The following is a 26,443-nucleotide window of genomic DNA, read 5'->3' as shown; positions in this document are numbered from 1 at the left end:
AGAGCTTCACAATGCAGTTTGGTTTTGTATATTAGCACAATGCGTGTATTGTATACTGAAATGACGATGTTCAAGATTAGGGGTCAATAAACAAATCAAAAACAGCCATCAACAGAAACAGAAAATACAAACTTTGGTGACTGTACTGCATTGCACTGTATATATAGAATGTGTATCTAGAGTTTCAAGTAGAAGATAAACATGAAAAAGGCTTGTGACCGAACTGTGCATGTTTGTGGGTTTTGTTTGCATAATGTGCATTGGCATTGCAACATAGAGCCAAAAGTGACCACGCAGCGGAATCGTTTTATTTGACTTGAACATGATTCTAGCTCACAGGGTACAGTATATATATTTTTTTGCATTTACAGGGATCCAGAAAAAAAGACAGTCTGATCTCTGCCTCTTTATCGTCGACACGACACTTCGTAAAAGTGTGCAAGATGTGTATCTTATCAGCCACAAGAGAACATGTGAGCTTATCTGGACAGTGTTGTCTAATTATTACCCGTTCACGATGGCAGAGTAAACACCAAATCCCTCTCAAGCAAACGTAGAAGCAAATAAAACCAAAATCCAAGTGCAGGTTTAATGCATCTCTCAGTCATTAACATTACAGTGTGTAAATCAGTGATTCCCAACAGTCTGCCGTGAGAGATCATCAGGTGTGCTGCAGGAAAATATCCACATTCAGCAGTCCCTCGGCTGATTGAACAGGCAGGACGTTTTCAGATGGGTGCTTCACTTTATTTTCAGATTGGTACAATCGGACATCAAACACCTCGAAAATTAAGTACAAATGAAGACAATATCAGTTTCAGGATCAGGACAAAATACAGTGAAATCATAGAATTTTCTTCACGTGCAAAGAAACCTCGTTCTGCTTGTTAAAGGGCGCTAATCGAAGATTCATGAGCTTTGATTCTTCTTTCTGTAGCTAACGGAGAGAGAGCCATCACAAAGGGGAGCAAATAAAATTACGTAGATGAAAGCGAAGGTCATTTACCTTTGGTCTGTCATGGACATTGTCTTGAGATTCAAGACATACTGTATGTTTCCTTGTTTTGTGTCCGCAAAACAGCTCCTTTCTCCAAAGTCTCAGTGAGAAGCAGTTTTCTCTCAAGGGCCTCTTAGCCTTCTTGTATGTGCCATCGTCTTAAAAACGTTTGCAAATCAAGCTTTAGGAGCTGAGAGTACGTCATTTAAAGGCAATAAAGTTTGGGAAAACCTGGTGTAAAGGCGTAGTTCATATAGATAGTGTCTCTCTCACAAGTTGCTTTGATGACGAGGCCACGCTGCTGTCGTAGATGGTGAAGAGTGACCCCTCAGTGTTTTGGGGTCTTTTACCCACAGGGCCCTCTCTGGTCGAGCCGGCGTTCTTTCTCAGAGAATACCGTATACCGCTGGAGAGCTGGTTGGACACGCGCCTCACCACTCGGCTCAGTCCTCTATTCCTCGGCTTAATGAGGCCCACGTCGTCCTCCAGTTCCTCGGGCGGCACGTCGATGTTGCCTGAGTACCAGAACACCCACCAGATGAGGCTGAGGAAGATGACGATGGCGCCGGCGTAGATGAAAAGGTCGTGGATGGCCAGGCCCCCGAACACTCCAACCATCATGATGAGCACGCCGAGGATGTCGTGGGCCACGGCGAACCAGAAGGAGCACTTGCAACGGCCGACTCCGCCGTACCTCCTCTCCGCCGCCGCTTCCATCTGCACGGAGGTCGACATGGTCCTTGAGAAAATGGTGTCAGAGTGAATCCAGATGTGGATCCCGAGTAGCGACGGGATTTGCGGGCGTAGCTCTTACAAGCTCTGCAGTAACAGAGGTCGAAGTTCAGTGTTCGCATGTAGTTATCAACATGACTGACTGAGGGGGGGGAAAAAAAAAAAAAAAACTGTTGAATCATCATCACAGTCACTGACGGTGTTGTGGTTCACTCGCTTGACTTCCGTGCAGGTAGCGTGGGGCCAGTTCCCAGTCGGTGACAGTCAAAACGGGAGTTTGTTTGCTTGTCTGTCACATGCATAAGAGTTCAAGCCTTGTTTTAGATCGTAGTAGATGGTGCTGGTGTACCTAATGTTATGGCCAGTCAGTTTACTGTACGTAAAAAAGAAACAAATATGACATACAGAAGGATAAATTACAGTAACGGAACATGATTATTTTGTTACCACTTACAGTATGTAGCAAATACAGGTGCATCTCAGTAAGTTAGAATATGGTAAAAAAAAAAAAAAAAAAATCCCTAGTTTAATTTGAAAAGTGAAAAGAAAAAAACTAAAGTGAAACTCATACAGATTCAATAAACACATAGCAAAATACTTGTCAGAAGACCATTTTCTACCTCCTTTCTGTATTCAAACTAATTTTGTCACTGTAATATTCTAATTTATTGAGAGGGTGAATTTGGGGTTTGGTTAGCTGTAAGCGCTTGTCGTCATTAGAGTCGCAAGAGAGCTGAAGCCCATTGCAGCTGATTTTGGGCTAGAGGCAGGCAGGGTACACCTTGGATTAGTCACCAGCCAATCGAAGGGCACGTATAGACAAACAACCATTCACATTCAAAGTCACACCTATGGACAATTTAGAGACTTCAAATAACCTTTCATGCATATTTTGGGAATGTGGGAGAATATGCTAACTCGGAGCAGAGATTCGAGCCCAAAACCTCAGAATTGGGAGGCGGACATGCTAACCATTCGGCAGGCACCATAAAAAAACATTCATTTAATACAGTGTCAATCAAAACTGTACAATATCTTTTTGATAATTTTGAGTACAGATTTTTTTTTTTAAACTACTCTTCTCCTGGATGTAATTAGATATGATGTGGCCAGTGATTATACTGGTTTATTATTATCGTTGGGGAAAAAAACCATCAAACTTTGTGATTTGCATTCATAAACCAAAGAACATTTACAGAGTGCAAACCAAGTTACATACTGTACTGTATGCCATGCCATTAGGAGTATTCAGTCTTTAAATGTATTGATGAATATGTTTCAATCAAAGCTCTTTTATGTTGCAGCTGAAATTGACTCATAAATAATATGTGGAGGGTAATTGACTCATTGGCTAATTGAATGTTTTACCGCTTTGCCTGAAGGTTTTCAGAACGAAATACAATTGGCAACGGAGGATGGGTTGGGGCGTTTTGGTGATTCCCAGGCGGATTCCCCGGGCCACCGCTCCCTACACCCGCCTCTTTGCAAGCCACTGGGATAGTGAATCTAAATGGGAATCTAGATGGGTTTCACTACTAAATTAAATACAGTTTTCTATTTTTTTCCGAGTATTCTAATTTATTGAGATGCACCAGTAAGTGCCCCGTTATCAATTGGCAACCAGTTCAGGATGCAGTCTTTCTTTTGCCCAAAGTCAGCCATGGGATAGGCTCCAGTTCTCCATTGACCCTGAACTGGGTGGTGTATATAAAATGGATGGCTGGATACATATCATAAGAGTCAAGCCACTTGGTAGTAGCACCGACGCCTCCTCTTCTCTTTCAATATTGGCATCCAGACCAAGCCCACCACCACGAACATCAGTCCCACGGACACGCAGGCGGAGGCGACGGGACCCGCCTGCACCACCCCAGAGAAATGCAGCAGGAACAGGACCACACCCGCAGCAGACATAAGAGACCCCATCACGATGGAGATGATGGACTTGTGGAGGTAGGCCCAATCTGAGGAGCCCACGGAGACAGAGTGACTGTTCGGACACAAGCGCCCGTAATCATTGAAAAACGCTGTCTCGTCATAGTCTTCCATTGTGTCCACAAAAATCCTGTGACTCTTAAAAAACTTGCACCGTGACTATGCTGGTCACATATATCAGTATTATCCGAACACAGCTTCCCGATAGAGAGACATATCATCTGTCATGTGCCTATTCTCTTGCCCAGAAACCTGTTGACACACTGTAATTCCAGATGGCCCACCACACCCACAAAGAGCAGCTCGTCTTGGATGAGTGGACAAGAAACACCCACCGGATAACAGCGACATCACTCACCATTGGTCGTCTCGCTTCATCATCCTCATGTTTCAGCAAAACATACACTACTGCAGAGGAGGGCAGAATATGGTTCATTAAAATAAGATATATTTGTTTCCTATTATTTGTTATCATTTATTACATGAAATAATTGTTTAGTCAATTTTGGGGGGAAATACAATTAAAAAATTTAAAATAATAGTACTGTATGTATTGTACATTTAACATATATAGTATGTATAAATTATTTAATTAGTAAAAATAAGGAATTTTATATACAGATTTTTTTTTATACCTCATCAATGAATTAATGATATGGCTCATCAGTTTGTTTTAAAAATCAAATGTGGCCCTTCAGCACAAATGTTTGCCTACCTTAAACTGTCATTATTGTGTCCTTTGCAACTGTATATGCATGCAGACATTCTGTGCACTTGCACAATCTTATGAGATCCTGCATATTTCACAATTTCTGCATTTGCCTATATGGTGTTTAAAATGTTTGCTTGATACTGTCACAGGTATTCATTTGTTTCACATTTATTTTGCATCATGTCGTGCGCGCTGTGTGCAATATTAGAAATAGCTCTACATAGTGTAACACAATAACTGCAAATGAATGGTGATAGACAACTACGCCCTAATGAGCGGTTCAATAAATTGGAATATGGTGGAAAATAATTTATTTCAGTAGGTATTTCAATTCAAAAGGTGAAACTAATATAAATATATATATATAGAGAGAGAGAGCAAGAGTTTCAGAGTGAAATATTTCAGCCAGTAAGTTTCTACTCAATTCAATTGTTTGATTTATTTCCTTTTTACATTGACTGGCGAAAAATTAGGTTCACCAGCACAGTCTATTGAGATCAAACATAAGAACTGTATTGAAAGTGGAAAGAGAATTATTTTAATCGACACTGTCAGATGAATATTAAAAAATAATGTATATGAATTTAGTCTTAAAATAATAGTTTGACAGTGGGTGTAGTTTGGAATAGTACAGAACCTACTAGTGCACTTCTACACCACTAGAAACTGCAATCACATTGGTTAATATATTTCTAAAATAATACCCCCTGACTGTGTCACATTATTTATTCATCTAGGTGATCCTTGTAGAGCTGTAAATTGCACAAGTGTGGTCAGTGTTGTCGCCAGTCAGCGGACGGCGATGCAACATCAGGCCAGAAGACTGCAAGGTGTTAAAAGATGCAAAGCCATTACATTGCAGTGGAATCGTATGCGAGGAGTACAGCAGCTGCACACGCCTGAGAGAAGAAGCCCGCTGACAATAGACGCACATCAGCTGCTACACGTGCTGAGCTCAGATGACCGAATTGACTTCAAGGCATTCTTGAATGATGTGGCGCTGCCGCGAGGATGTAAAGACGCATTTAAAAAAATAAATAAAAAAGCTTTTTATACCATCACAACGAATAGTATAATGCAGGCTTGGGCAAATTCTTGTGGTTAAGGGACAAATGTGACTTAAAACAGTAATATGCGCCAGGTCAATTGTGGATGTTTTTTTTTTTTTTTACAGTATTCAATACAGTACAGTATTCAAATTAGTCCACTCACAACTACCTAACTTGACCTTCTCTAAACATTTGAATGCTCATGTCCATCTGCTCAGTACTTTTTGTACTTTTACAACAAGGAGCTGAATGCCAAAATCCACAACAGCTATTTAATCCATGAATCGACTAATATATTTCCTGTTTCAATCAGAAATGATATTTAAACAGTTCCCTTCATCATGCCTGTTCAATTTGACATCATGACACCAAGACGATAGCTAACAATTGATCAACAGTGCCTGACCATTGCGAGGCTTTAAACAGAATGTTCTGAGAGGGAAGAGACCACTGAGTTTAGAGCCATTGCAAGATACAGCGAGACTAGAAGAGTCACAGAAAGATACAGAAGTGGATGTCCTTGGCAATGTGGTGCAAAAAGTACTTAAAACATTGAACATTCAAATGTTTAGAGGTCCAATTCAGTTTACCAGTCAAGGTTTTAGTGCATTTTAGGTTCATCATCAAGATTTCACCTGAAAGCCAAAAATTCCTAACTTTTTGTGTCTTAATTTTAACAAAATTAATTCAACGTTTAATTGTATTATTTCAAATTAATAACTTAGTTAACTACATAAATTAAAAAATATATACCATATGTACAATTGTTTTTCATCACATTTAAAGACAAATTAACCAATTACCTGATTTCGATTAATGACCAAAAAAAACTGAATTTTACAAATAATACGAGACTTGATAATGTAAATGCTGGGTGGGTCTGACTGAAGAACAGAGCAGGCTCTACATGCATAATGCATGGCCTAATGAAAGACTGGAAAAGGAGTACATTAGCAGTCATGGCAGTTTGAGTGGAGATTTTTTTCTGAGTAACATTCCTGTACGAATCACAAAAAATTATTATGTCGTCGAACAGGGACATTGTCCTATCGTCGATGTAATTTTTTAGTGCAGTACTATATTTTCAACGCAAGACTAAATTGTCCATCGGTGTGATTGTGAGTGTGAATGTCTATCTGTGGCCTGTGTTTGACTGGTAACCAGTCCAGGATGTACCATTCCTCTCACCCCACAGTCAAGCGGGATATGGTCCAGCTCACCCGTGTACACAAAACACTCATTGTGCAAGATCAGTAAAGGTATTTTATTCTTAGAAAGTGTTTGGATACAAACTTGACCGCCAATTGAACATACTTCAGTCTCACAAAGACGAGATGCGACAGGTTAAATATATTGAAAATCTTACAAAATAGTGAGTGAGTAGCGTCCCAAAATAAAATCATTTGACTTTAGGTACTTTTCCTTTTCCTTTGGGTGTAGTCGCTTTCTTGGTCATTTTGAGCAGTATGCTTGAATGTTTCTTCTCTGCAGACCTGGTCTTCTTCCGCTGTATCAAGACAGGGGGGGAAAAAAAGTCCATGTTTGAAATGAATGTAGTTGAATTCTTGTGGTTGTGTGCAGAACCAACCTGCAGTTGAGGCTTTTTGCCCTCTGTCACTATGGGGACTAGCTGGGGAATTTCTTCATCATCTTCCTTTTCTTCTTCTTCGTCGTCGTCGTCGTCATCATTCTCCTCCTCCTCCTCTACCTTCCTTTTCTTTGCCTTCTCTTCCCCATCCTCTGCAGAGGTTTGTTTTGTGTCTTTCGGTGTTTTTTCAGGCTGCTTTAAAAAAAAAAATTAAAAAATTAAAATCAACCTGCACAACGTGGGTATAACACTGCATTTGGAAGCATTTGCGCTGAAATTCTGTCCTCACCTTTTCAGCCTCTGCGGTTTTGGGCATGATGAGGTGACTTAGGTCTGAAGTATAGATGGGTAAGGCCACTGATTTTTCGCTTTTTAAGTGGACAATCTTCAGCACTGGTCCCTTCTACACGGAAGTAGAAAAAGCATTTAGACAAAAGAGAGTTGGTGGAAAGGTGTGAATGATAAAGGATGACTAAAGGATGCCATATATCTACAAATAAAGGCATTTGCTCCTGCTTGACAGACATCATGAAATAAATTACAGGACACAACAACAACAAACTGGTTTTATAAAAGGCTATTAAGCCGAAAATCTCACACACGGACAGGTAGTATTTATGCATTTATTTTTTTTGTGGATTTAAAAGGGAACCCTAAACATTTTTAATGCAATAATACATTGTATGGGCAAGCACAAGTCAGATCGCGGTACTCTGATTAACATTGCATTCGTTGAAATGAGAATTAACCAGGTTAATTAATCAACATCCATCCATCCATCTTCTGAGCCGCTTGTCCTCACAAGGGTCGCGGACGTGCTGGAGCCTATCCCAGCTATCATCGGGCAGGAGGCGGGGTACACCCTGAACTGGTGGCCAGCCAATCGCAGGGCACATACAAAAAAAATAAATAAACATTCACACTCACATTCACACGCAATTTAGAGACTTCTATTAACCTACCATGCATGTTTTTGGGATATGGGAGGAAACCGGAGTGACCGGAGAAAACCCACGCAGGCACGGGGAGAACATGCAAACTCCACACAGGCGGAGCCGGGGATTGAACCCCGGTCCTCAGAACTGTGAGGCAGACGCTCTAACCGGTCGTCACCGTGCCGCCATTAATCAACATAACATAAAAAAAAATGTGGAGTCAAAAAATAAAGTTTTACTAAATTTTCCTTTGCAATGACTGAGGGCTTTACTATGAAGCGTCATTATGATCCCATAACTTTCTAATGGCGGGTAAACGCGTTACAGTACTCCAGCAAATAGTTTTGACCGTGTTAAATAATAACCACAGATATGATGAACAAATCAGTTTTGATTATGACACATATTCTGTATATTTCTATGTGACTGGTGATGAAAGATCTCAGACTGGCAACGCTGTAATCTATGTCGGTCTTCGTTGACTGGACGGCAGCATAAAATCGTCGCAGGGTGCCTTTCAAAACATCCACGGTGAAGTGTTCAGTTCGTACTTGTCATTTTTTGTGCCGGGAAGTGCCTCGGCGTTTTAATCGCCTATTTTGTTGTTTTCTTCGCACTGATTTCATCCTTCTCGTCTGTGACTTGAATTAAATTTTTAAGTGAACTCTATATGTCGCTTCTGTCTCTGAACGTTTCCTCAATTCATCAGCAGCATCCCAGTAAAGCGGGTTGTCATCACCAAATACATGATTAAATCTCTCACTATTGTTTTAAATGCAATAATTTGTGTCCTCAGAGTTGTTCAAACTTGCACATCAGAAAGTCTGTCTCAGGGTGCCATGTTTGCTCGTGTAATCTAATAGCTAAGGGTGCTGCGCCTTCATTTGGAACCACGTAATGACTGACAGGAACTAGAGACGTTCGAAGAGTGTACATCATCAGCTGATAGTGTACACTGATGGACTTTTCTGAGCCAATCAGAATCGAGTATTCAGCCAAGACCATGGCATAATACTGTGTGCTCTCACACAACCTTTTTTTTTTCCATATTCATCATTATTTGTTCTAGAAAATAGAGCTGTCTTGGTAATACTTTTCCAGACCTCAAAATTTATTAAATCAAATTCCATACTTTTCCATATTTGCGTAGGAATCCTGTCACTATTGATATGAAAACGATAGAAAACCCATCTTAATTACTTGGAAGTCGTTTCTTAAGGTGAAGCTACGAAATATTGTCGCTTATTAAAACGCTGTACCCACCATGCGTATTTTTCCAGCCACAGTTTGGACAGCCGCCTCAATGTTTTCCGTCAACTCATCGGCAGTCATGCCGCTGTGGCCAACACGCGCCATACTGAAAAACAGATCCTTCATGATGTCAGATCAAAGTACACAAAATGTGGATATTTTACATGCCAGCTTGGTCTGCTTAGTGTGTATCAAAGCAGTAGAGGTGGACTCCACGGGAGGAGGAGGTCAACCTGGATTTACAGTGACTTGCTATAGCACCAGCATATCCTGCATCAACCACTTAAGAGAATTGACAGGGTTCTTGTGCGGTGCTATTAGTTACGCTACATATAACGGGATGAGCAAAACGTTCTCCATGATCCATTTTCCATCGTGCTTGTCCTCATTTGGTTAGTGGGTGACTGGCAGCCTATCCCAGATGACTTTGGGGTACACCCTGGAATGGTCACCAGTCTCAAGTAGGAACATGTAGACAAGCATCCACACTCTTATTAATTACACATATGGACATTTTAGAGTCTTCTCTAAACCTAACATGCATGTCTCGTGACGCAGGAGAATTCAAACACCATGCAAGAATATGCAAACTCCACACAGGAGGCCCTGAGCTGAGACGCAAACCCAGAACTTAACGGCTCTGGGGCAGAAGTGATAATCACTAGGCCATCATGCTGCCAACAAAACAAAAATACAGCGGACCCAGACAACGAAAATGTCAAGGAAATGATGACCTAAAAACTGAACCCAAATCAAAATGGGGCCAGAGAGCCAAGATAAAGTAGAACAAAATTAGCTTCAAAGTCTAAGGGAACTTAGAGAGGTAATTTAAGTTTTGTTTTACTACAGTAATTAAATAAATAATAATAAATAAATAAAAATCAAAGATGGAACAACTTTCTGGGATGTATCGTGTGTGATGACCTAGTGTACTTTTCCTTTTTTGTTAATTAAATTAAATGAATAGACAGTCTACTGGTTATTATTCAGATGAGCAAACACTTTTTAAACCCACCAGCAAGAGCCCTTGTTGTTGACCCTCACACTGGTGCCCTGAACCAATTTCTGGATGTTTCTGGCCAGATCTTTGCTCTGCAGGTTCACAGAAAGCGGCTCCCTGGCAAAAAGGAAGAGCTGTTAGCATGTCTCAAACTTTGGTCGCAGCATAGACACAACTTTAACACAATGTTTTCTCTTTTTACCGTGACGGAGGGAAAAAAATTGAATTGGTATTATGTAACAATGGAATGGAATCACTTTCTTATGAACAAGTAGTAGGGTCTCTGGAGTTTTCTGCCCATCCATAAAGAGTAAAATTGAACAACCGTGCCCATTTCTGAAAATATGTCTGTGAGTGAGCTTTAGATTGTGGGAAAATAATGTTTCCTTTAAATAGGGCATGTAGACAATGCATTCATTAAAGTCTAACTGTTACTTTTTCCTTTCGTAGAAGTGCTTTCCGATATGAGATGGCAGACGGCGGCGTATGCGGTCGTCTGAGAGGAACATATCAAAATTCCCCAATAGGCGTCGTTTAGCCTCAAATGGTTTGTACTCTGTCTTCAGGACCTTGAAGGGGATTATCTGCCAAAGATACAGGGAACTATTAGCAATTACATTGAGGTATAAATGAAACTTTTCTTTTTCTTACAGACCAATGTTACGCTGGTCTTTGAAACTTTGAAAAGTGATTACCTCAGTGACATTTTTAACCCCCCGTTCTGTCATCAACTTCTTATAAAACCTCTCAGTTTGATCTGCGGTCATTTGGGGCTCATCTCTGGTAAATAGGCAAACTTCTTCTGAGGCTGTACGTTGGCCATGAGGCAATGGACTGATGACCAGACAACAACAGAGAACACTATTATTTATCCAATACAATGACATTTTTTTTAAATCACATAAATACATCTGTTGTCCATTGCGATCACTTCGTGAATTTACGCTTATAGGACTCAACATACGGTACACCTAATGCATAAAAAAATAGATGTATTAGAAAATACCTCTGGTTATGATACAATGAAGTATAGGGAGTACACCGATGAAATGCGTTATAGACAACATGCTGAGCAAAATGTTATGAGAACAAATGAACTTGCATCCGTATGGTCTGAGCCTCCTTGGGGATCCTCCAGAGTGTGAAGAGCAGACTGATCTTTTGAGAGTCGTCCTTGAAAAGCTTTTTGCCGGCCGACTTGGTTTTTAGGTATGCCTGCAAGGCTAAAACAGCCTTTTTCACCTATGAAACATAACCACTTAGTTTAATAATATGGTGAAACCAGACTTTTGTTCGAGGCCTGCATTTGGGTTAGCTCCAAAGCTAACAAATACGCGAAGGCCCGTCATTACTGTCAGTACTGCTCAATGCGTAAACATAGTAGTCAAACCACCATCAACCCTATTTAACTTATACAGGCTAAAACGGCTCAATTGGCGAGAAAGTTGTTTTTCTTTTTTACCTGTGAGCGGTCTAGTTCAACTTGCATTTTGTCGCCCATGTTGCCTTCACGTGTTACTGCCACGCACGCATGCGTAGTTGCTTACGACGTCACGTGCTACGTCAAATTGACAACTCAAAACTTTATCTGTGCGACAAAAATGTATTTATTTACAGGTGGTCCTCGGTTTGCGACGTCACGTAAATTTGCCAGTAAGCCGCCGTAGTTATTACTAACGCAGTTAGTCAAAATTACAGTAAATATTTTCATGAAAAAGACTATTCCATAAATATGTAAAACAATCCGATGAAAACCGCTGTGAAGATGCAAAAACGTGTTCATAAGGTAAACTGACTTGATTATACTTTATTCTCTGATTGGGAGAAATTATTCTAAATGATATAATATAAATAATATAATTATGAATGTAATTTAATTGTAATTAGTAAAATGTTAATACAAATAAAGGTAAATGTCAGAATATAAAATACCTTGAGTGCAGGGCGGGAAAAAAAACGAAAACATTTTTAATCAAGCGTCATGATTTATTTTTTCGTGTGGCCTCGTTATGCAACAGTTGCATTGTTTGTGTGAGTGTTTGTTCGTCCTTGGTTCATCGTAGAAGTGTGAGAGAGACCAAACGAAAACTGTTGGCACAGCAACACCTAGCAAATAAAATGTCCGCTGGATTTAGACTCTAATCATTACAATTGGAAATGCACTCATCAAATTAGAATTGCATCATGTTTTTGTTTTGTTTTGTTTTTTACAGGAGACAAAATCAATCTGTAGTTAGTATTTTTGTTCTCTCCAGACTCAGTAACACTGCATCTATCTCCATAGTAAAAACAAATGGCGTGGCCTGTGTAGTCAGCCGTGTACTGTCGCTACATTAATGGCATAGCAGAGCTCTCAATATGAGAACCCTGGACGCTGTCTCTCACTTTAGATTGTTCATCATAAAAACTGATCCAGTCTTGTTATTTTCATTTGACAATTAATTCCTCTCTACGCTCCTTTGTTGGATGTTCTTCTCTTTAGCATAGTTGAGTGTAAAGAGAAGAGTAGCTGTTGTGGTTGGGCCCAGCAGCATTTTTCCCCTGGTGGCAAGCAGAACAATTACACAACTTGGGCCACTGTTGCATTTAGTCCTTTTCCGGCACCAGCTTCAGCACTTTTCCGATGGCAATGGTTTTGCCTGGTTGGAGGAAAAATAGGTCTCATTAATAGTATAAATAAATAAATAAATACATGAAGGTACAATGACAAACTCGGTGAGTGGAGTGTTGTTACCTTCATCTCGTAGCGTGAATCGCCCCATTTGAGGAAAGTCCTTGAAAGTCTCCATGCAGATGACTCCCGCTGCTCGGAACCTGGCGATACAAACCTGGTCCTGCTTAACAAAGCGTGGCCGTGTTTTACTTTTCTCTCCCGTCTTCTTATCCACCATACAAATTAAGGCCTGAAATCAGGATGGAAATTAAACCAAAAGTCTAAGGATGACAAACTAACAAAGTAAGGGTCACACAGACTAGTCGGTTTGTCGACTAACTACTAATATAAACTACTAATAATTCTTATGGAATTACCCCTTGAGATGAGTCATCTCATTTAGAGGGGGTCCAACACACAAATACAATAAACACAACATTACACAGACATTCAAAAAACAAATCTCTCCCTACACAAGTCACCCAGCCCACCCCTACCAGTCAGAAGTAAACTACCAGAATACATGCCCATTCCAAAAAATTGCATGCATAAGTTACAACAGAAATATATAAACATGTCATACATGCACATGCCGTGACATTCATATAACATAAATAAAGACAACTGAATTCTTAGACGCAGTATATAAATTGATATGTAAATGGTTAGGCATGAACAATTCATATGCTGCATTAAAAACAGTACACAAGAAAATCAAGAGCAGCAACAAGGAGGAGAATCTTTCGAAGTTGCAAGCACAGAGTAAAATGGATGACATGAAGTAGTTTAGGTTTGAAACCCATTTTGGAAGCTTAAGGGCACAGACGCAAGGATGCATGATTCTTTCTTAAGGGGCATGAGCAGATACAGAGTGGATTAATGCAAGTTAAAATGAATGACTTGAACGATTGAAATGTAGTGACGGATCTGATGGAGTCAGGCAAACTAGTCCAATTGGACGGAGCTTTATATTTAACTCATTCACTGCCAGCCTTCCCAGTTAACATGTATATTTGACTTCTAAAGCCGTCAATGGCAGTGAATGTGTTAAGAGCATGGAGTCCAATTTCAGCCCTTGATGTAGGGACATTCAAGAAAATTCTCTCTGTATTTTTCAAACTATACCTTACGAGTGTCAAGATATTGTTTTAAGTATTGAGGAAAATTAAATAAAATGCATTTAAACACAAATTGCATAACTAACAGGCATATATTCTCTCTTCCCTGTGGAAACAAACTGCTGGAGTTTAACTTGAGTGTCCTTCGCTGAGGTCTCCTTCTTGACATCAGAGATCAACTTGACCTGTCACGCTACTGCCACCATCTGGCTAAGGCATGCAGACCAGAGGAGGCAGCGCAGTATGTTTTAGTATGTGTGGCTGGTGATACCAATGCACTCAATAGGCTGGATTTACAGTAATGGGGGGGGGGGGGGGGGGAAACAAATGGTCAGAATATAAAACAGTTGCTTCAGTTAACTTACTGAGATTTGCACTTCTTCAATACAGTTATGGAGGTGAAGAACTGCATTGTAACCAGGACAAATGATTGATTTGTGCTCAATGATGACGATCTGAAATAAAAGGATGAGAGATTTTGAATACAATATGACAATCGTGTAATTTGACAAATTCAAAAGGTTTCCTGTGCAACTTGTTCAGTATTTATGCAAGCATTTTAGATACTAAACAGGCATGCAGAGATCACGAAAGGCACCTGGATTTTTCCTTCTTTTTAAACACAATAGACGGTGGGTTATCAGTTTAAGATGGAATTCCGTTCCAACGTTAAAGCCGTAGTTAAATCTTAATTACAGTGAATATTAATTTCAAAACATTTCTAGGTCTAATATGAAGCCATCCAATGAAATACTAAGTGCAGCGGTAACTGAGGGAGTCTTCTTATGCCTCATACGACGCTGCGGAAACTAGTTCATTGCACGCCGTTCGACTGTTATAAACTGAGGACCCCCTGCAGTTGTGATCAAACGTCTCACCTGAGCGTCAAAGGTGCGGCCAGTGTGGCAAAGGTTGTCAGGGCTGCACAAGATGAAACCAGGCAGAATCTCTTCTTCCTCAATGCCCTTAAGCCTCATCTTCAGGTTCTCCCCAGGACCTGCGTCATCCGTCTCCACCTCATCGCTTAGGAGGCTCAGTACTTCCACTATGTGCTGAAAATACATTTGTTAACAAACACATTACATTAAACACCTTTATTTGATTTAATCCCATTTTGCCTGCACTATATTTTGGCAAGTGGCTCAACTCATCATGATTCTCCTTCATGATTTCATAATGACTGGTATGTCATATTTTCACGTTAACCATCTGAACCATGGACTGCTACGTATGTGGAAGCTACATATGCATGTCTATAAAGGTTTCAACTCCTTTTATGTATTTCATTGACAAAAACGGTATTACCTTTGAATATATTTTCCCTGATAACTCCACAAGAAGAACGACAACAGATCTCACCCTGTTTGGCATCATGACCAACTGCTGGGCTTTGCTGATGGATCCGGACTCCAGCTTCCCAAGGATGACTGTACCCATGTCCTAAACAAACAAACACGCGCGCGCACACACACACACACACACACACACACACACACACAAACCACTGTGTTATATAGTTCCTTTAGATTAGTCACTCTCTTGACACTGAACACCGTAAATTTAGGACAATAAACTGTGACTTCTTTTACCTACACTTCTTAAAGATGCAACTTCTTTGCGGATTTCTCTTTAACTCAGCAAAATCCTGTTTTTTAATAAATCGTTCGATGAGCTCCATTTTATAATGGTAACTCCACTCGTTTTTCAATCAAATTCACACACATTGAAGCAATAGGTTCAGTATAAAGATCTGGTGCACTCCGTAGATCAAATTTTACAGTAGATGATAATGTGAAACCAATTATTAATCACACTTTCTGAATAACGGCCATTTGTGTGGGTTGGGCAAATCAAAATTTTCCGAAGTTTTTCCAGTAGTAAATAAGGTAATATGAGGCATGTTCAGTCGCTGGATAACAAAACACATCGTTTTAAACTTGTAGCAGAGTCACACTTTTATCACCAAGACAGTCATTGTGCAATCACCGGAATGAGGAAAATCGACATAACGGAAACGAGGACACAGATTCCAATCCTGCATGTGTGTTTTCTATTAGAGGAAGACATTTTGTCATTTTGGCCTCACACTTTACACGAAACAATCTGACCTATTGTCAGGCTTCTTCACCTGCTCACCTTGTACTTATCAACGATGGGTAGTCTGACTGGGCCATGGATGGATCTGGTGAAGTTTGGCAGACTATCCAAGTGGGGAATAAATGGCAAACCCCTGGTGGAGAGCAAAAATGAAAGTGGTTCTTTAAAAGATATTTCTTATTAAGTCCATCTAACATGTCCTCCTTTCTACATGGGTGAAAACTTTGAATAATCGCAGCCATCATGTGAACAGTCCCACTTACGTGTACCAAGGACATTCAGGTACGGGTTCCTTGAGGTTGGCACCTGTGAGTCCGGAGCAAGGCATAAAGTAGATGTCCTTCTTGGGGTTGAAGCCAACCTTCTTTAGAAATGGCACTAGCTTCTCCTTACACTCTTCATACCTGCAAGTTTATACATCTCAAAAGCCAATAGAAACTCTTCATTTTAAAAGACACTGCTGCATTAAGAGCGGCACGGTAGTAGACTGGTTAGCACATCTGCCTCACAGTTCTGAGGACCGGGGTTCAAATCCCGGCCCCGCCGGTGTGGAGTTTGCATGTTCTCCCCGTGCCTGCGTGGGTTTTCTCCAGGCACTCCGGTTTCCCCCTCACATCCCAAAAACATGCATGGTAGGTTGATTGAGGACTCTAAATTGCCCTTAGGTGTGAATGTGTGCGCGAATGGTTGTTTGTTTATATGTGCCCTGCGATTGGCTGGCGACCAGTTCAGGGTGTACCCCGCCTCTTGCCCGAAGATAGCTGGGATAGGCTCCAGCACGTCCGCGACCCTAGTGAGGATAAGTGGAACCGAAGATAGATGAATGAATGAATGCTGCATTAAGAACATCCATCCTTTTTCATAGCATTAGGGTGAGCTGGAACCTATCCAAGCTGACTTTAGGCAAGAGGCCAGATACGCCCGGGACTGGTAGCCAGCCAATCGCAGGGAACATACAGTATAGACAACCATTCACACACTTCACTTCAATGAACCTAATATGCACATTTTGGAATGTGGGAGGAAATGTATGGCAGACAATCAAGAAGTCACGACTGAACACCAATCAAGGTTTCTCACAACAATAGCAATCAAAAATCCAAATCCCACTCTCTATCCACACCAAGCTCACCTGTCTAGGCTCCAGTTGACAGTGGGGTCGTCCATCTTGTTGACCAGGACAATGAGATGCTTGACACCTGCCGTTTTAGCCAGCATAGCGTGTTCCCGAGTCTGTCCACCCTTTTCAAAGCCGGTCTCAAACTCTCCCTTTCTCGCCGAGATCACCTGACATGGGCCAGGAATAAAACGACTTTAATGACGAAACATTTAATTGCAGTCCACCTTTATTTAAAAAAAAAAAACAGAAAAAAAAAAAAAAACAGTTCAGTGTTAAACTGTCTACAGCAAGTGTTCTCTCTCCGTGTACATCATCCACATGAAAACGGACAAAGTAGCAGTCCAAAGCAACAGGTGGCGCTATAACCCACAAGCAGTATTTCGTTTCAGCCAGTTCAAAGCATGAATGCCTTTTTGTAACAAGCGGGGGAAAAAAAGGCATATAGCGTAGTAGTAAAATTACATAGGTTCCTTCGTCCTGACATATGACGTGTGGACTGCGCCATAACTAGTTTGCGCAGCAGAAGAATACGGCATTACCGGTAGATGGCACAAGAAGACATGCTCAGTCATCACGTTACTAACTGTTTTGCCAATTGACTGTTTTATATTCATGGCCGAAGAGTGTCTTTCATACAAATATTTACTGTTTTCATGAAAATGCGAGGTTATGAACAGGTTTGCGCAGCAGTGTGAGAAAAAGTCATCATAAGGCACAAGATGGCATGCTCATTTATCACCACACTCACTGTTTTTCATTTAATTATGGTCCATAAGCATTTATCATACAAACAATTACTGTAATTATGACTTTACTAGTGTGCAAATGTAGGTTAGTGAGTTGAGAGACTACGGCGCATGCCGTACAAATTTGGGTTATCTCATTGCTGTAGGACTGACCAGCACTGTAATGTAAACCGAGTACGCCATAAACTCCCAAATTTCACATTGCTAATATAATTTAAAACACTGGGTTTAAGAAGACAATTTTTAGCACCCTAAAACCCAGTTTGTGCCGGCAAAAGGCGAAAACACAAATACAAATATGTGTTCTGATGACCAGTAAAAAGTATATGTATCATTTAGGGGACATGCTGAAAGATGAAGTGACAACAGGAAGATGACAAGGATGCATGAGTTGTTGTTTTTTTTAACACATGCATGCATAACGATGAGTGTATCAAACAATGATTACTTCATCAACAATTAAATCCATCTTACCAGGACAGCCAGATCGGCTTGTGACGCTCCTCCGATCATGTTAGGGACAAAGCTCTTGTGTCCAGGTGCGTCGAGGATGGTGAAGTGTTTTTTCTCAGTCTCAAAGTAAGCCCTGCCTACCTCCACCGTTTTCCCTTTGTCTCGCTCCTCCTGGTTCGTGTCCAGTGCCCACGATAGGTACCTGCGACCACAATGAAGATATGTATGCAAAAAAAAAATATGACTTTAAAACCCGCCGCGCGCTACTAAACTGGACTATCGGTATCGAATATACCCCCTCAACGCAAGTCTGATGTCACCAATTGGTGACAGATATACACCCTTGTCTGCTCCAACAACACAAAAGAAAACACATTAATAACCACCCACTGTAAATATAAACTATAACAGTTAAATATAGACTAAATATGCAACATTAGAGGTGTGTTAATTGTTAAATAAGCAAAATAATTTCAGATGGTTGCCAGTGGAGTAATTCGTCGGAGTCTCATTGAAATCAATGGGGGAAGAGTCAGCTCAGACCAATTGAAGAGTATTATTATTATCATTATTATTATCGTTTTATTGATTACTTCCATGTCGTCCCTGCTTGTGGAGTTATTTATGTGCAATTTGGGCGTCTGTGCATGTGGGTTGTTCCATGTGTACCATAAATGTAAACACAGCCATATTGGATATGTGTCACTTGAAATGTATATGAAATCAACCCATTAAAAATACGCATTAAATCAAAATTGGACACTTCCAAAAACACAACTCAAGCCATGGTTACCATGTCTCTCTGTTTTTTTCTTTCGCTTCTCTTTCATATTTTTCCAAAGTTCGCTTTTCCACCATTCCAGTTAAATACCTAATGAGAAAAAAACACATACACAAAAAAATATTAACACATTCACTGCCATTGACGGCTTTAGAAGTCAAATATCCATGTTAACTGGAAAGGCAAAAGTCAAATGTGTAAGAAGAGGACGTCACAATATTTACTCACATGATCTGTCCACCAATAGTTGATTTTCCAGCATCTAACGGTCAAAAGAAAAATGATGATTATAATATTAAACTGTCGTTTTGACGTCATCTTAAGACAATGATGCAGCTAATGCTTACGCACCCACATGACCGATGAAGACAACATTCACGTGCTCTTTCTTGGGGGCATCTGGTGTTGAAGGCGCCACTTTAGGTGCAGGCATCTCCTCCTCTTCCTCCTCCATGATCATCTCCTCATCCTCCTTGGTCTCAGCATACGGCTGACAATCCCCTGCCGCCACCGGGTCCTCTTGTCCGCCGCCTCCGCCCGGCTCATCGTTCTGCTCCCACGTGTCTTCGTCGGCGGCCATATCTGCCTCCGAACTGCCGTTCTCCACCGGAGCTGGAAACAAACGCTCACTGGATGACTCTGGAAGCCTCGTCTCTCAAAACTCCTAGTTTGTAGTTTTGGTTTGAAACATAACTTTTCTGACACACCTTATATGTAAAACATGCGACTTTGACTCAATAAACTAAGACGTCCAGGGGTCTAATTGACACTATTGGTCAAAATCCCAGGCCGTGCAATGCAGTCCAATGGGAAGTCTATTTCCGATGTGGAACAGTGAGGTTGCATCATAACAGTCACACAAGGCAGTGCTTGTGGTTCACCAATGTCAGCAATCCAAATAAGGCTCACTATGTGAAACTTCGAGAGCGCCCCCCCCACCCCCACCCCCACCCTGGCATTCCTGATGAGTTTGACGTTTCAAGCATAGCTTCGAGTAAGCATCGTACCCACTCTGGCACTTGACCCCACACCTCCCCTGTTATCAGCCTGCGCCTCTGTAACCTGACCACAATCCCATTCGGTGTTCATAGTTGATTCATTGTGGCTGCATATCGACTGTTTGTGCCACCCCCATGCTGCCAACTGGATAAGGAGAGAAAAGCAAACATTTTAAATGTTCATTGATATTCATCCCACGATGTTGGCCACGTTTCAGGAGGTGTGGGTGTAACTTCGTCATGAATGAGCGATAACTGGTGGCGACACGGAGTCGACGTGTTGGCAAGTGACACAGGCTAACTTTAGCTGCGTTAGCAAGATAGCTAGCAAGTTATGCTAAGTTCTAAAGTGTTTTCTAGCTTTCGCGGAAGTTTACCGTCGGAAGGAGGAATTTCCGCGGCGCTGGTTTGAAGGAAGGTCGGCACGAACACTGGGGCGTTGAGGTTGGGGACAAACGGCTTGGCGTTGACGTTGAGTGCGGCGAAGGCGTTCGGGAGAGCCGCCGAGGTGGCCGGGGCCTCGGCGTCTTCCTCCAGCTCCCACGAATCCGGAGCCGTGTCTCTCGGGTCCATTGCTCCGTTTACCAGAGTCGATAAGCTATCCTGTGCCGGTAGAGCTGGTAGGTGTTTGTCGTTCTGCTAAAAAGGCGGCTGGTTATCAGTAGGTTTAAATACTTGACAGCCCTGTTAGTGAACTTCCCATTGCTATGCTGCTTTGACAAGCATATGGAGCGCGCAGCTGACGAGTAGTGTTTAGCCGATGCATGCCCTGCGGTCGCCACTAGAGGTCACCACTGGTCCCCTGCTGGCTGTGGTCTTCGGTTTAAGACGGTAATAGCGCCTTCAGTGGCCACGTAACCCGAATCTGTACGTAGGGTCGAGCCAAATTGTATCACGGACCTACGTTAACAAAGTATTAGTCATGATTACAGAATATATCTGTGAATGAAAAACACTTCTAGACCCAAATTATAAAAACAATCTAATGATGTATTGAATTCTTTGGCCTCTGCGTAAACTCGTCCATCAAACTCCATTCATAAACTGCAAATGTCACAATTATAGTAGCTATTTATATGAAAAACACTTCTAGGCCACAAATATAAAACAGTAAAATGAAAAGCAGTAAGTACAGTAGTAACTGAGTGTCCCATTTTGTGCCACATGCCAATATATTCTTATGCCACGGTGCAAACCAGTCCATTGTGCGCAGTTTGTAAACTTCCATGTGCCATAATTACAGCAAATATTTGTATAAAAAACACCTAGGCCATAAATATGAAAATGGTACATGGACAAACAGTAAGTACGGTGGTAACTGTTTACTGTTTAATGCTCTTTATAAGCTTGAAATGTCGTATGTTGGGGCCGTCATAAACCGAGGACCACCTTTAAAGTAACAATGAGACCATTTATTTACATTCAAGACCATCTCTACTTTATTGTGTCAAATCACGAACAAGATGACATGATTCTAACAATGCAAACAGAATATACACTGAACATGCAACAGAAGTCTTAAAAATACCCTAAATTACTAGAAGGGAACAGTGAACTATGCTCTAATATATATTGTTTTTTAAAACAAAAACAAAAGGGAACATCTAACTGTGCTAACATTGTATCTGTTTATCTTTCACTCTTTAGCATCAGTAATTCCTCCAGCTGTGATGGCAAAAGTGGCCTCATTTTCAGGCATATCTGGGCTGCAAAAACAAATCAAGAATATTGAAAATGATTCGTATGTGATGTGATATATGTGATTTTGCTGTAAAAGTGATGCATGCCTGTCAAATATTTTGGCAATTCTCATCTCAGCGCGTCCCTTCCTCAAGCTCAACCTTGTGGTGGAAGCATGGGCCAGGATGTGGCCGCCGATTGGCTTCTTGGGATCAGCTTGGAATCTAAAACGGTGTGATAAAACCAAAATTGCCAAATCAAAGCCATAAACGATGTTTGACCAAAAGAGAACATGCAAACGTGTGATCACTTACGTCATCCCTGCACCAGGATCAGCAGTCATTTGGTTGGTCACAAACACAGCAACATTGTACTCTAAGGAAAAGAAAAAAAAAAACATTGAAGGAACCTTAATAATTTGCATCATTTTATACGCCTAAATGAAATTCAGTGCAGAGACCATGTATACCGATTTTTACCATCTTATGCGGGATACAGAGTGATAATTGTCCAAATTTGATATGATTTGGGGAAAAAAATACACTCTTTGCGTCATCAATGTGTAGATTCTAAGAATGACTATTAGGCCCACAGACAACAAGAAGAAAACACAAAGATTACCGTAAGTCATCAGTCATCATAGAATTGTGGGAATAGTGTCGTAATTATGAGTATGGAGTTGGAATTTTACGAGATAGTCACATTTCAAGAATTCATTTTTGTAAGAGGAGTATAAACTAATGCAGAAACAACATTGTGCTGTTGACAGTGCAAACTCACACACGTATATGAAAGCTACACAGACCTTCAGAGATCTTCTGCAGTCTGGAGAGCATCTGGGCCAGTTTCTGCTGCCTCTCAGCCAACTCACCTCGGCCCGAGAAATCCACTCTGAACAGAGCCATGATGGAGTCAATAATCTGAAGACCACACAAATCAGAAAGCTCTACTTTATTAATAAAGTTATTAAAATATCACAAAGTCCATCACTAATCAGGAAAATAAGTAAAGTGTTCTTCTTACCAGAAGCTTGAAGACCCCTCCTTCTTCATGGAATTTGGCCGCTACAAAGTCCAATAGCTCCATCTGATGTTCACCTGAAGGAAGAGCAGAAAGAACTCACGTTAATATAAATGTATAGATAGGGTCTTTCCATTCACAGGTTAGCACTCATAGAGCGCAACTTTCAAAGTTGAACACACTTTCCCTTTGGCTTTTGTGTGTTTTTTTTTTGTGTACCAGCGACTGTGAATACAATAATAAACATCAATTCCATACACAAATAATTATAATAATACGAAAACCTTTACCAAAGAGATGCTAACGAAGGCAGCACAGTGAAATAGTGGTTAGTACAGTAACAAATTCCCGTTACCTCGCCATTACATATCTGTAAGGTGTCTTCAGGGTGTGTTGTTTTACAACATTACTAGTTTCATTATACAGTAGCTAACTTCTCCTTACAGTTTACTGACAGTTTGAGTCTAAAACATTATTTCTGAAGGGATTTTTATTTTTTTTTTAAATTTAGAACAACTAAAGTCAACTAGCATCACAAAGTGGTTTGTGTTCAACTTTGGAGGTTCCACCGTAGTTTACAGCGAGTCATTAGGTTAGTTACTTGATTTGGTTAGTAGTATAACTCACTGTTCATTTGAATGTGAGCAGGCTATTTGAGCTTTTCATATTTTAAAATAATGGTTTACTGTTTAATAATTGGGAATATGTAATCTTGAGTGCAGCACAGTGGGACTAGTGGTTAGCACATCTGTTCTACACTTGCTTGTGTGGGTTTTCTCTATGTATTCTGGCGTCCTCATTCCAAAAACATGCATGTTAGGTTAATTGAAGACTCGAAATTGTCCCTAGGTGTGAATGTGAGTGTGAATGGTTTGTCTATTATGTGCCCATAGATGGATGTAATGTTGTAATAAACATTAACATTGTTTGTTCATTTTCCCAAACATCAATAAAAATTATTCCTTCAAATAGGCATCCCTCGTGTTTTTGTGATGCATCTTCTTACTTGTGTAGGCCCGGGCATAAAGAACATTGTCAAGGACAGCATCATGGTCCACATTAAACCTTTCAGCAATGTCTCTCAGTCTGTCTGGGCGACTGCAATGGGCATTTATGAAGGGTAATAGAAACAAAAGAGAAGGAAAAAACAAACAAAACATGAACAAAACTTCTCCTGTTAACATGCTTTTATCAGGGTGAGGATACAAGGTGTTCTCTGTGTCGATAAAGATGACCTTCCCGCCTGAGTAGCCATCTTCTCCTGGCAGCTGAGCAGTGACTGGGACAAAAACAACACAGCGGGGAATGGAGCAAAAAAAAATTATTACTTGTTGTTTGCAACCATGTCTTGTTTTTTGTTGTTGTTTTTTTTAAATAACATGACGCTTTACTCACCACAAAGTGTATGGGAGAGCTGTGTTTTTCCTGTACGGAACTCTGCAGGACAGTATGACATTTTAACCAAGATGTCCAGTGGATATTAAAAGTCTAAACACCAATCTCAATCAAACTCGTGTTAAATAGGAGTCAGCACACACCTGCCACCATTTAAAGTGCGTCTGACTGAACTCAAATAAAGTATGACTTTTTTCTGCTTTCTATTGCAGCCTAAGGGTTTTGTGCTAACACTGACTGCTACTTTGAAATGTTCATAATTCTTTCCACCTTGTGTAAGGCCCCAGTTCCATCTGAAGAAAAGCAGTCCAAAAGCATTGTTGCTGCCACCGACCGCCATGCTTCGCTGTGTGTTCTTTTGCCGATGAGCAGTGTTATGTTTGCGAAAAACATAAATTTGGGAATTATGGTCAAAACGTTCAACCTTGGTTTCATTGGACCCTAAAAAAATCTCTCAAACACAAGTGGGAAAATGGGCTGTGGTCCAATGAAACCAAGGTTGACGTTTTTGGCCATAAACGTGAGAAAAAGTTTTGAAATGGCTTACGTTGGTCTCATTTTTTTATATTGCAAAAACCTGGCATTGGAACAGGGGTGTGTAGACTTTAAAATCTACTGTATAAACTGATACAAGATAAAAAAAGATAAACAGTAGCCTAAAGAAAAAGAGGAGGAAGATAAAGTATCTCACCACCAAAGGCTTCTGTGATAGCCATACTCTCCATTCCTCCACCCAACAGTTTACTGCAGAGACAAAACCACAGTAAATTATTAGATTTGCATTCACATTTTTCACCAACTTAACATATTTGCTTAATCAAATTACAACTAATCAAAATACAAAGTCAGATCTTAACTCAAACTCCTGACTCCCGGTTGTGATGTGGAAAACGTGCTTCCTCTTGGCACTGTACTCAAAGGCAGTCTGGAAACCAACATTCTATGAGGACAGAGAATTATCTAAAACGTCATATCGGCTCAATCTACATCACAGAAAAAGCCTGTGCAACATTTATTATTATTATTTTTTTTTTTACCAGCATCTTCCCAGCAGCCTCCTTGATTTTTTCCACTTTTGCTTCCGACAATCCCTTAATGTTGCACAATGCCTTGCGAGTCGTCATTTGGATTCCCTTAACAGTGCAGATGCCCACTGTCTTCATTTTTTTTATGTCTGCCATATTCTGTGGTGACAAACAGTAAGAAGAGGTTAGAGGGAATGGTCTCATATATAGATATTGGTTTGGTGATAAAAATTTGAATTATTGTAGTTACTTACTATGCCATGTTTTTGCAGAAGGTCAATGTCTTGGAAAAAAGAATCCTGTTTGTAGGAGGCCAAAATGAATGTTGTACTATTTTAAAGAAGGTATTGTTTTTAATTTATCAGAATGTTCTCAGATATGTAGAAGAAACTGGACGACATAGCTTCCTTAGACAACATTAGCTCATGTAAACTTGGTTTCTGCTCGTATCTAACACTTTGCATTCAGTTCTAAGCAGGTAGTATCCAGTTCTTCCAGTTTAAAGTTTGAGAAGTTGAATTGTTTTACCTCCTCATCCTGAAATGTAGCATCCTCTTCAACAACTTGATCCTCTGAGACTTTCATTGTGAATGCTGTGTGGTTACAACGTTGTGGGGATTTTCGAAAATCAGGTTTTAGCCACGGAAACTCGACTAGCTTTAGCCGAGGTAAAATAATCTTCCGAAATTAGCAAAAGACTCTGTGTTGGTATTTCAAAGTCTAACAAAAAAAAAAAACTTATTCGTAAGTACTGCAAATATTAATCATGTAGAAATGTAAACTGTACATGTGACCTTGCTTCATTAGAAGCTCATTATCTACTTGTAAGAATGAATGTACGAAATTTAGGAAACAGTAAGGAATTAAAATTCAAGTGAACGGCGGGAAAGGAAGGCTCGGTGATGATACGTTCGTGGCAAAGGGAACTTTCTAAATTGTTTTTCTTTTAAAGGCGGCTGGCAGCCATCGTAATGGAGCACTACCGCCCCCGTCTGTTCTAACGTTTGGGTCAGAGTCAGACGGATTTTTTAATCCATACATACTAAATGCTTTACCTAAATGCTTATATGAAGCCTTGTGTCCCTTAAAAATCCTATTACTATCCTCACTTGTACCCTTTCTAAACATGCCCCACCCATTTTCCCCTTAATCTCTCCC

At 40.5% G+C, this 26,443-nt stretch overlaps 4 protein-coding genes across 5 annotated transcripts; all 4 read right to left on the bottom strand.

Moving 5' to 3' along the window:
• Window positions 1-1,246: 1,246 nt before the first annotated feature.
• LOC133395308 (transmembrane protein 238-like) lies at window positions 1,247-1,732 on the bottom strand. Its single transcript, XM_061664101.1, has one exon. It carries the CDS (start codon window positions 1,730-1,732, stop codon window positions 1,247-1,249), a length of 486 nt encoding a protein of 161 aa, XP_061520085.1.
• Window positions 1,733-6,665: 4,933 nt separating this feature from the next.
• On the bottom strand, window positions 6,666-11,750 carry rsl1d1 (ribosomal L1 domain containing 1). 2 transcript variants are annotated; one of them, XM_061705959.1, is made up of 9 exons: window positions 11,662-11,750; window positions 11,302-11,441; window positions 10,895-11,033; window positions 10,635-10,783; window positions 10,215-10,316; window positions 9,212-9,305; window positions 7,303-7,416; window positions 7,014-7,208; window positions 6,666-6,932 (listed from the first exon to the last, which is right to left on the bottom strand). In XM_061705959.1, exons 1-9 carry the CDS (start codon window positions 11,698-11,700, stop codon window positions 6,825-6,827), a joined length of 1,080 nt encoding a protein of 359 aa, XP_061561943.1. In that variant the 5' UTR covers window positions 11,701-11,750; the 3' UTR covers window positions 6,666-6,824. The 2 variants fall into 2 exon arrangements, with proteins under 2 accessions (XP_061561943.1, XP_061561944.1); XM_061705960.1 differs by having other exon boundaries at window positions 7,014-7,205.
• A 414-nt stretch (window positions 11,751-12,164) lies between these two features.
• Window positions 12,165-20,932, bottom strand: gspt1 (G1 to S phase transition 1). Its single transcript, XM_061706806.1, has 13 exons — window positions 20,543-20,932; window positions 19,519-19,779; window positions 19,396-19,429; window positions 19,180-19,257; window positions 18,408-18,588; window positions 17,200-17,354; window positions 16,331-16,471; window positions 16,107-16,200; window positions 15,330-15,410; window positions 14,849-15,022; window positions 14,336-14,425; window positions 12,934-13,102; window positions 12,165-12,838 (listed from the first exon to the last, which is right to left on the bottom strand). Exons 1-13 carry the CDS (start codon window positions 20,736-20,738, stop codon window positions 12,786-12,788), a joined length of 1,707 nt encoding a protein of 568 aa, XP_061562790.1. The 5' UTR covers window positions 20,739-20,932; the 3' UTR covers window positions 12,165-12,785.
• An 869-nt stretch (window positions 20,933-21,801) lies between these two features.
• Window positions 21,802-25,870, bottom strand: dmc1 (DNA meiotic recombinase 1). Its single transcript, XM_061706277.1, has 13 exons — window positions 25,814-25,870; window positions 25,540-25,584; window positions 25,298-25,444; window positions 25,118-25,200; window positions 24,952-25,004; window positions 24,261-24,302; window positions 24,072-24,144; window positions 23,872-23,963; window positions 22,869-22,942; window positions 22,651-22,765; window positions 22,160-22,220; window positions 21,953-22,069; window positions 21,802-21,871 (listed from the first exon to the last, which is right to left on the bottom strand). The coding sequence occupies exons 1-13, from the start codon at window positions 25,868-25,870 to the stop codon at window positions 21,802-21,804; spliced, it is 1,029 nt and encodes a 342-aa protein (XP_061562261.1).
• Between the last annotated feature and the right edge of the window lie 573 nt (window positions 25,871-26,443).

The sequence above is a fragment of the Phycodurus eques genome, chromosome 19 (genome assembly GCF_024500275.1).
Source record: "Phycodurus eques isolate BA_2022a chromosome 19, UOR_Pequ_1.1, whole genome shotgun sequence".
NCBI classification, from domain to species: Eukaryota; Metazoa; Chordata; class Actinopteri; order Syngnathiformes; family Syngnathidae; genus Phycodurus; species Phycodurus eques.
The sequence above is the reverse complement of the archived record's forward strand: the minus strand, read 5'-3'. Positions and strand labels throughout refer to the sequence as shown.

Excerpts from the sequence above, each read along its gene's own strand:
- LOC133395308 (XM_061664101.1), bottom strand. The coding sequence starts at position 1,732 with ATGTCGACCTCCGTGCAGATGGAAGCGGCGGCGGAGAGGAGGTACGGC.
- rsl1d1 (XM_061705959.1), bottom strand. The coding sequence starts at position 11,700 with ATGGGCGACAAAATGCAAGTTGAACTAGACCGCTCACAG. Across the intron at positions 9,306-10,214 it reads AACAACAAGGGCTCTTGCTG|TATGGCGCGTGTTGGCCACA; the intron begins GTGGGTTTAAAA and ends TCTGTTTTTCAG. Across the intron at positions 7,417-9,211 it reads TGGCTGGAAAAATACGCATG|AAGGGACCAGTGCTGAAGAT; the intron begins GTGGGTACAGCG and ends ACTTCCGTGTAG.
- gspt1 (XM_061706806.1), bottom strand. The coding sequence starts at position 20,738 with ATGGACCCGAGAGACACGGCTCCGGATTCGTGGGAGCTGGAGGAAGAC. Across the intron at positions 19,258-19,395 it reads ACTATTGGTGGACAGATCAT|GTATTTAACTGGAATGGTGG; the intron begins GTGAGTAAATAT and ends TTTTCTCATTAG. Across the intron at positions 17,355-18,407 it reads AAGCCGATCTGGCTGTCCTG|GTGATCTCGGCGAGAAAGGG; the intron begins GTAAGATGGATT and ends GGCCCATGTCAG.
- dmc1 (XM_061706277.1), bottom strand. The coding sequence starts at position 25,870 with ATGAAAGTCTCAGAGGATCAAGTTGTTGAAGAGGATGCTACATTTCAG. Across the intron at positions 22,943-23,871 it reads TTATGCCCGGGCCTACACAA|GTGAACATCAGATGGAGCTA; the intron begins GTAAGAAGATGC and ends CTCTTCCTTCAG. Across the intron at positions 22,221-22,650 it reads ACTGCAGAAGATCTCTGAAG|AGTACAATGTTGCTGTGTTT; the intron begins GTCTGTGTAGCT and ends TCTTTTCCTTAG.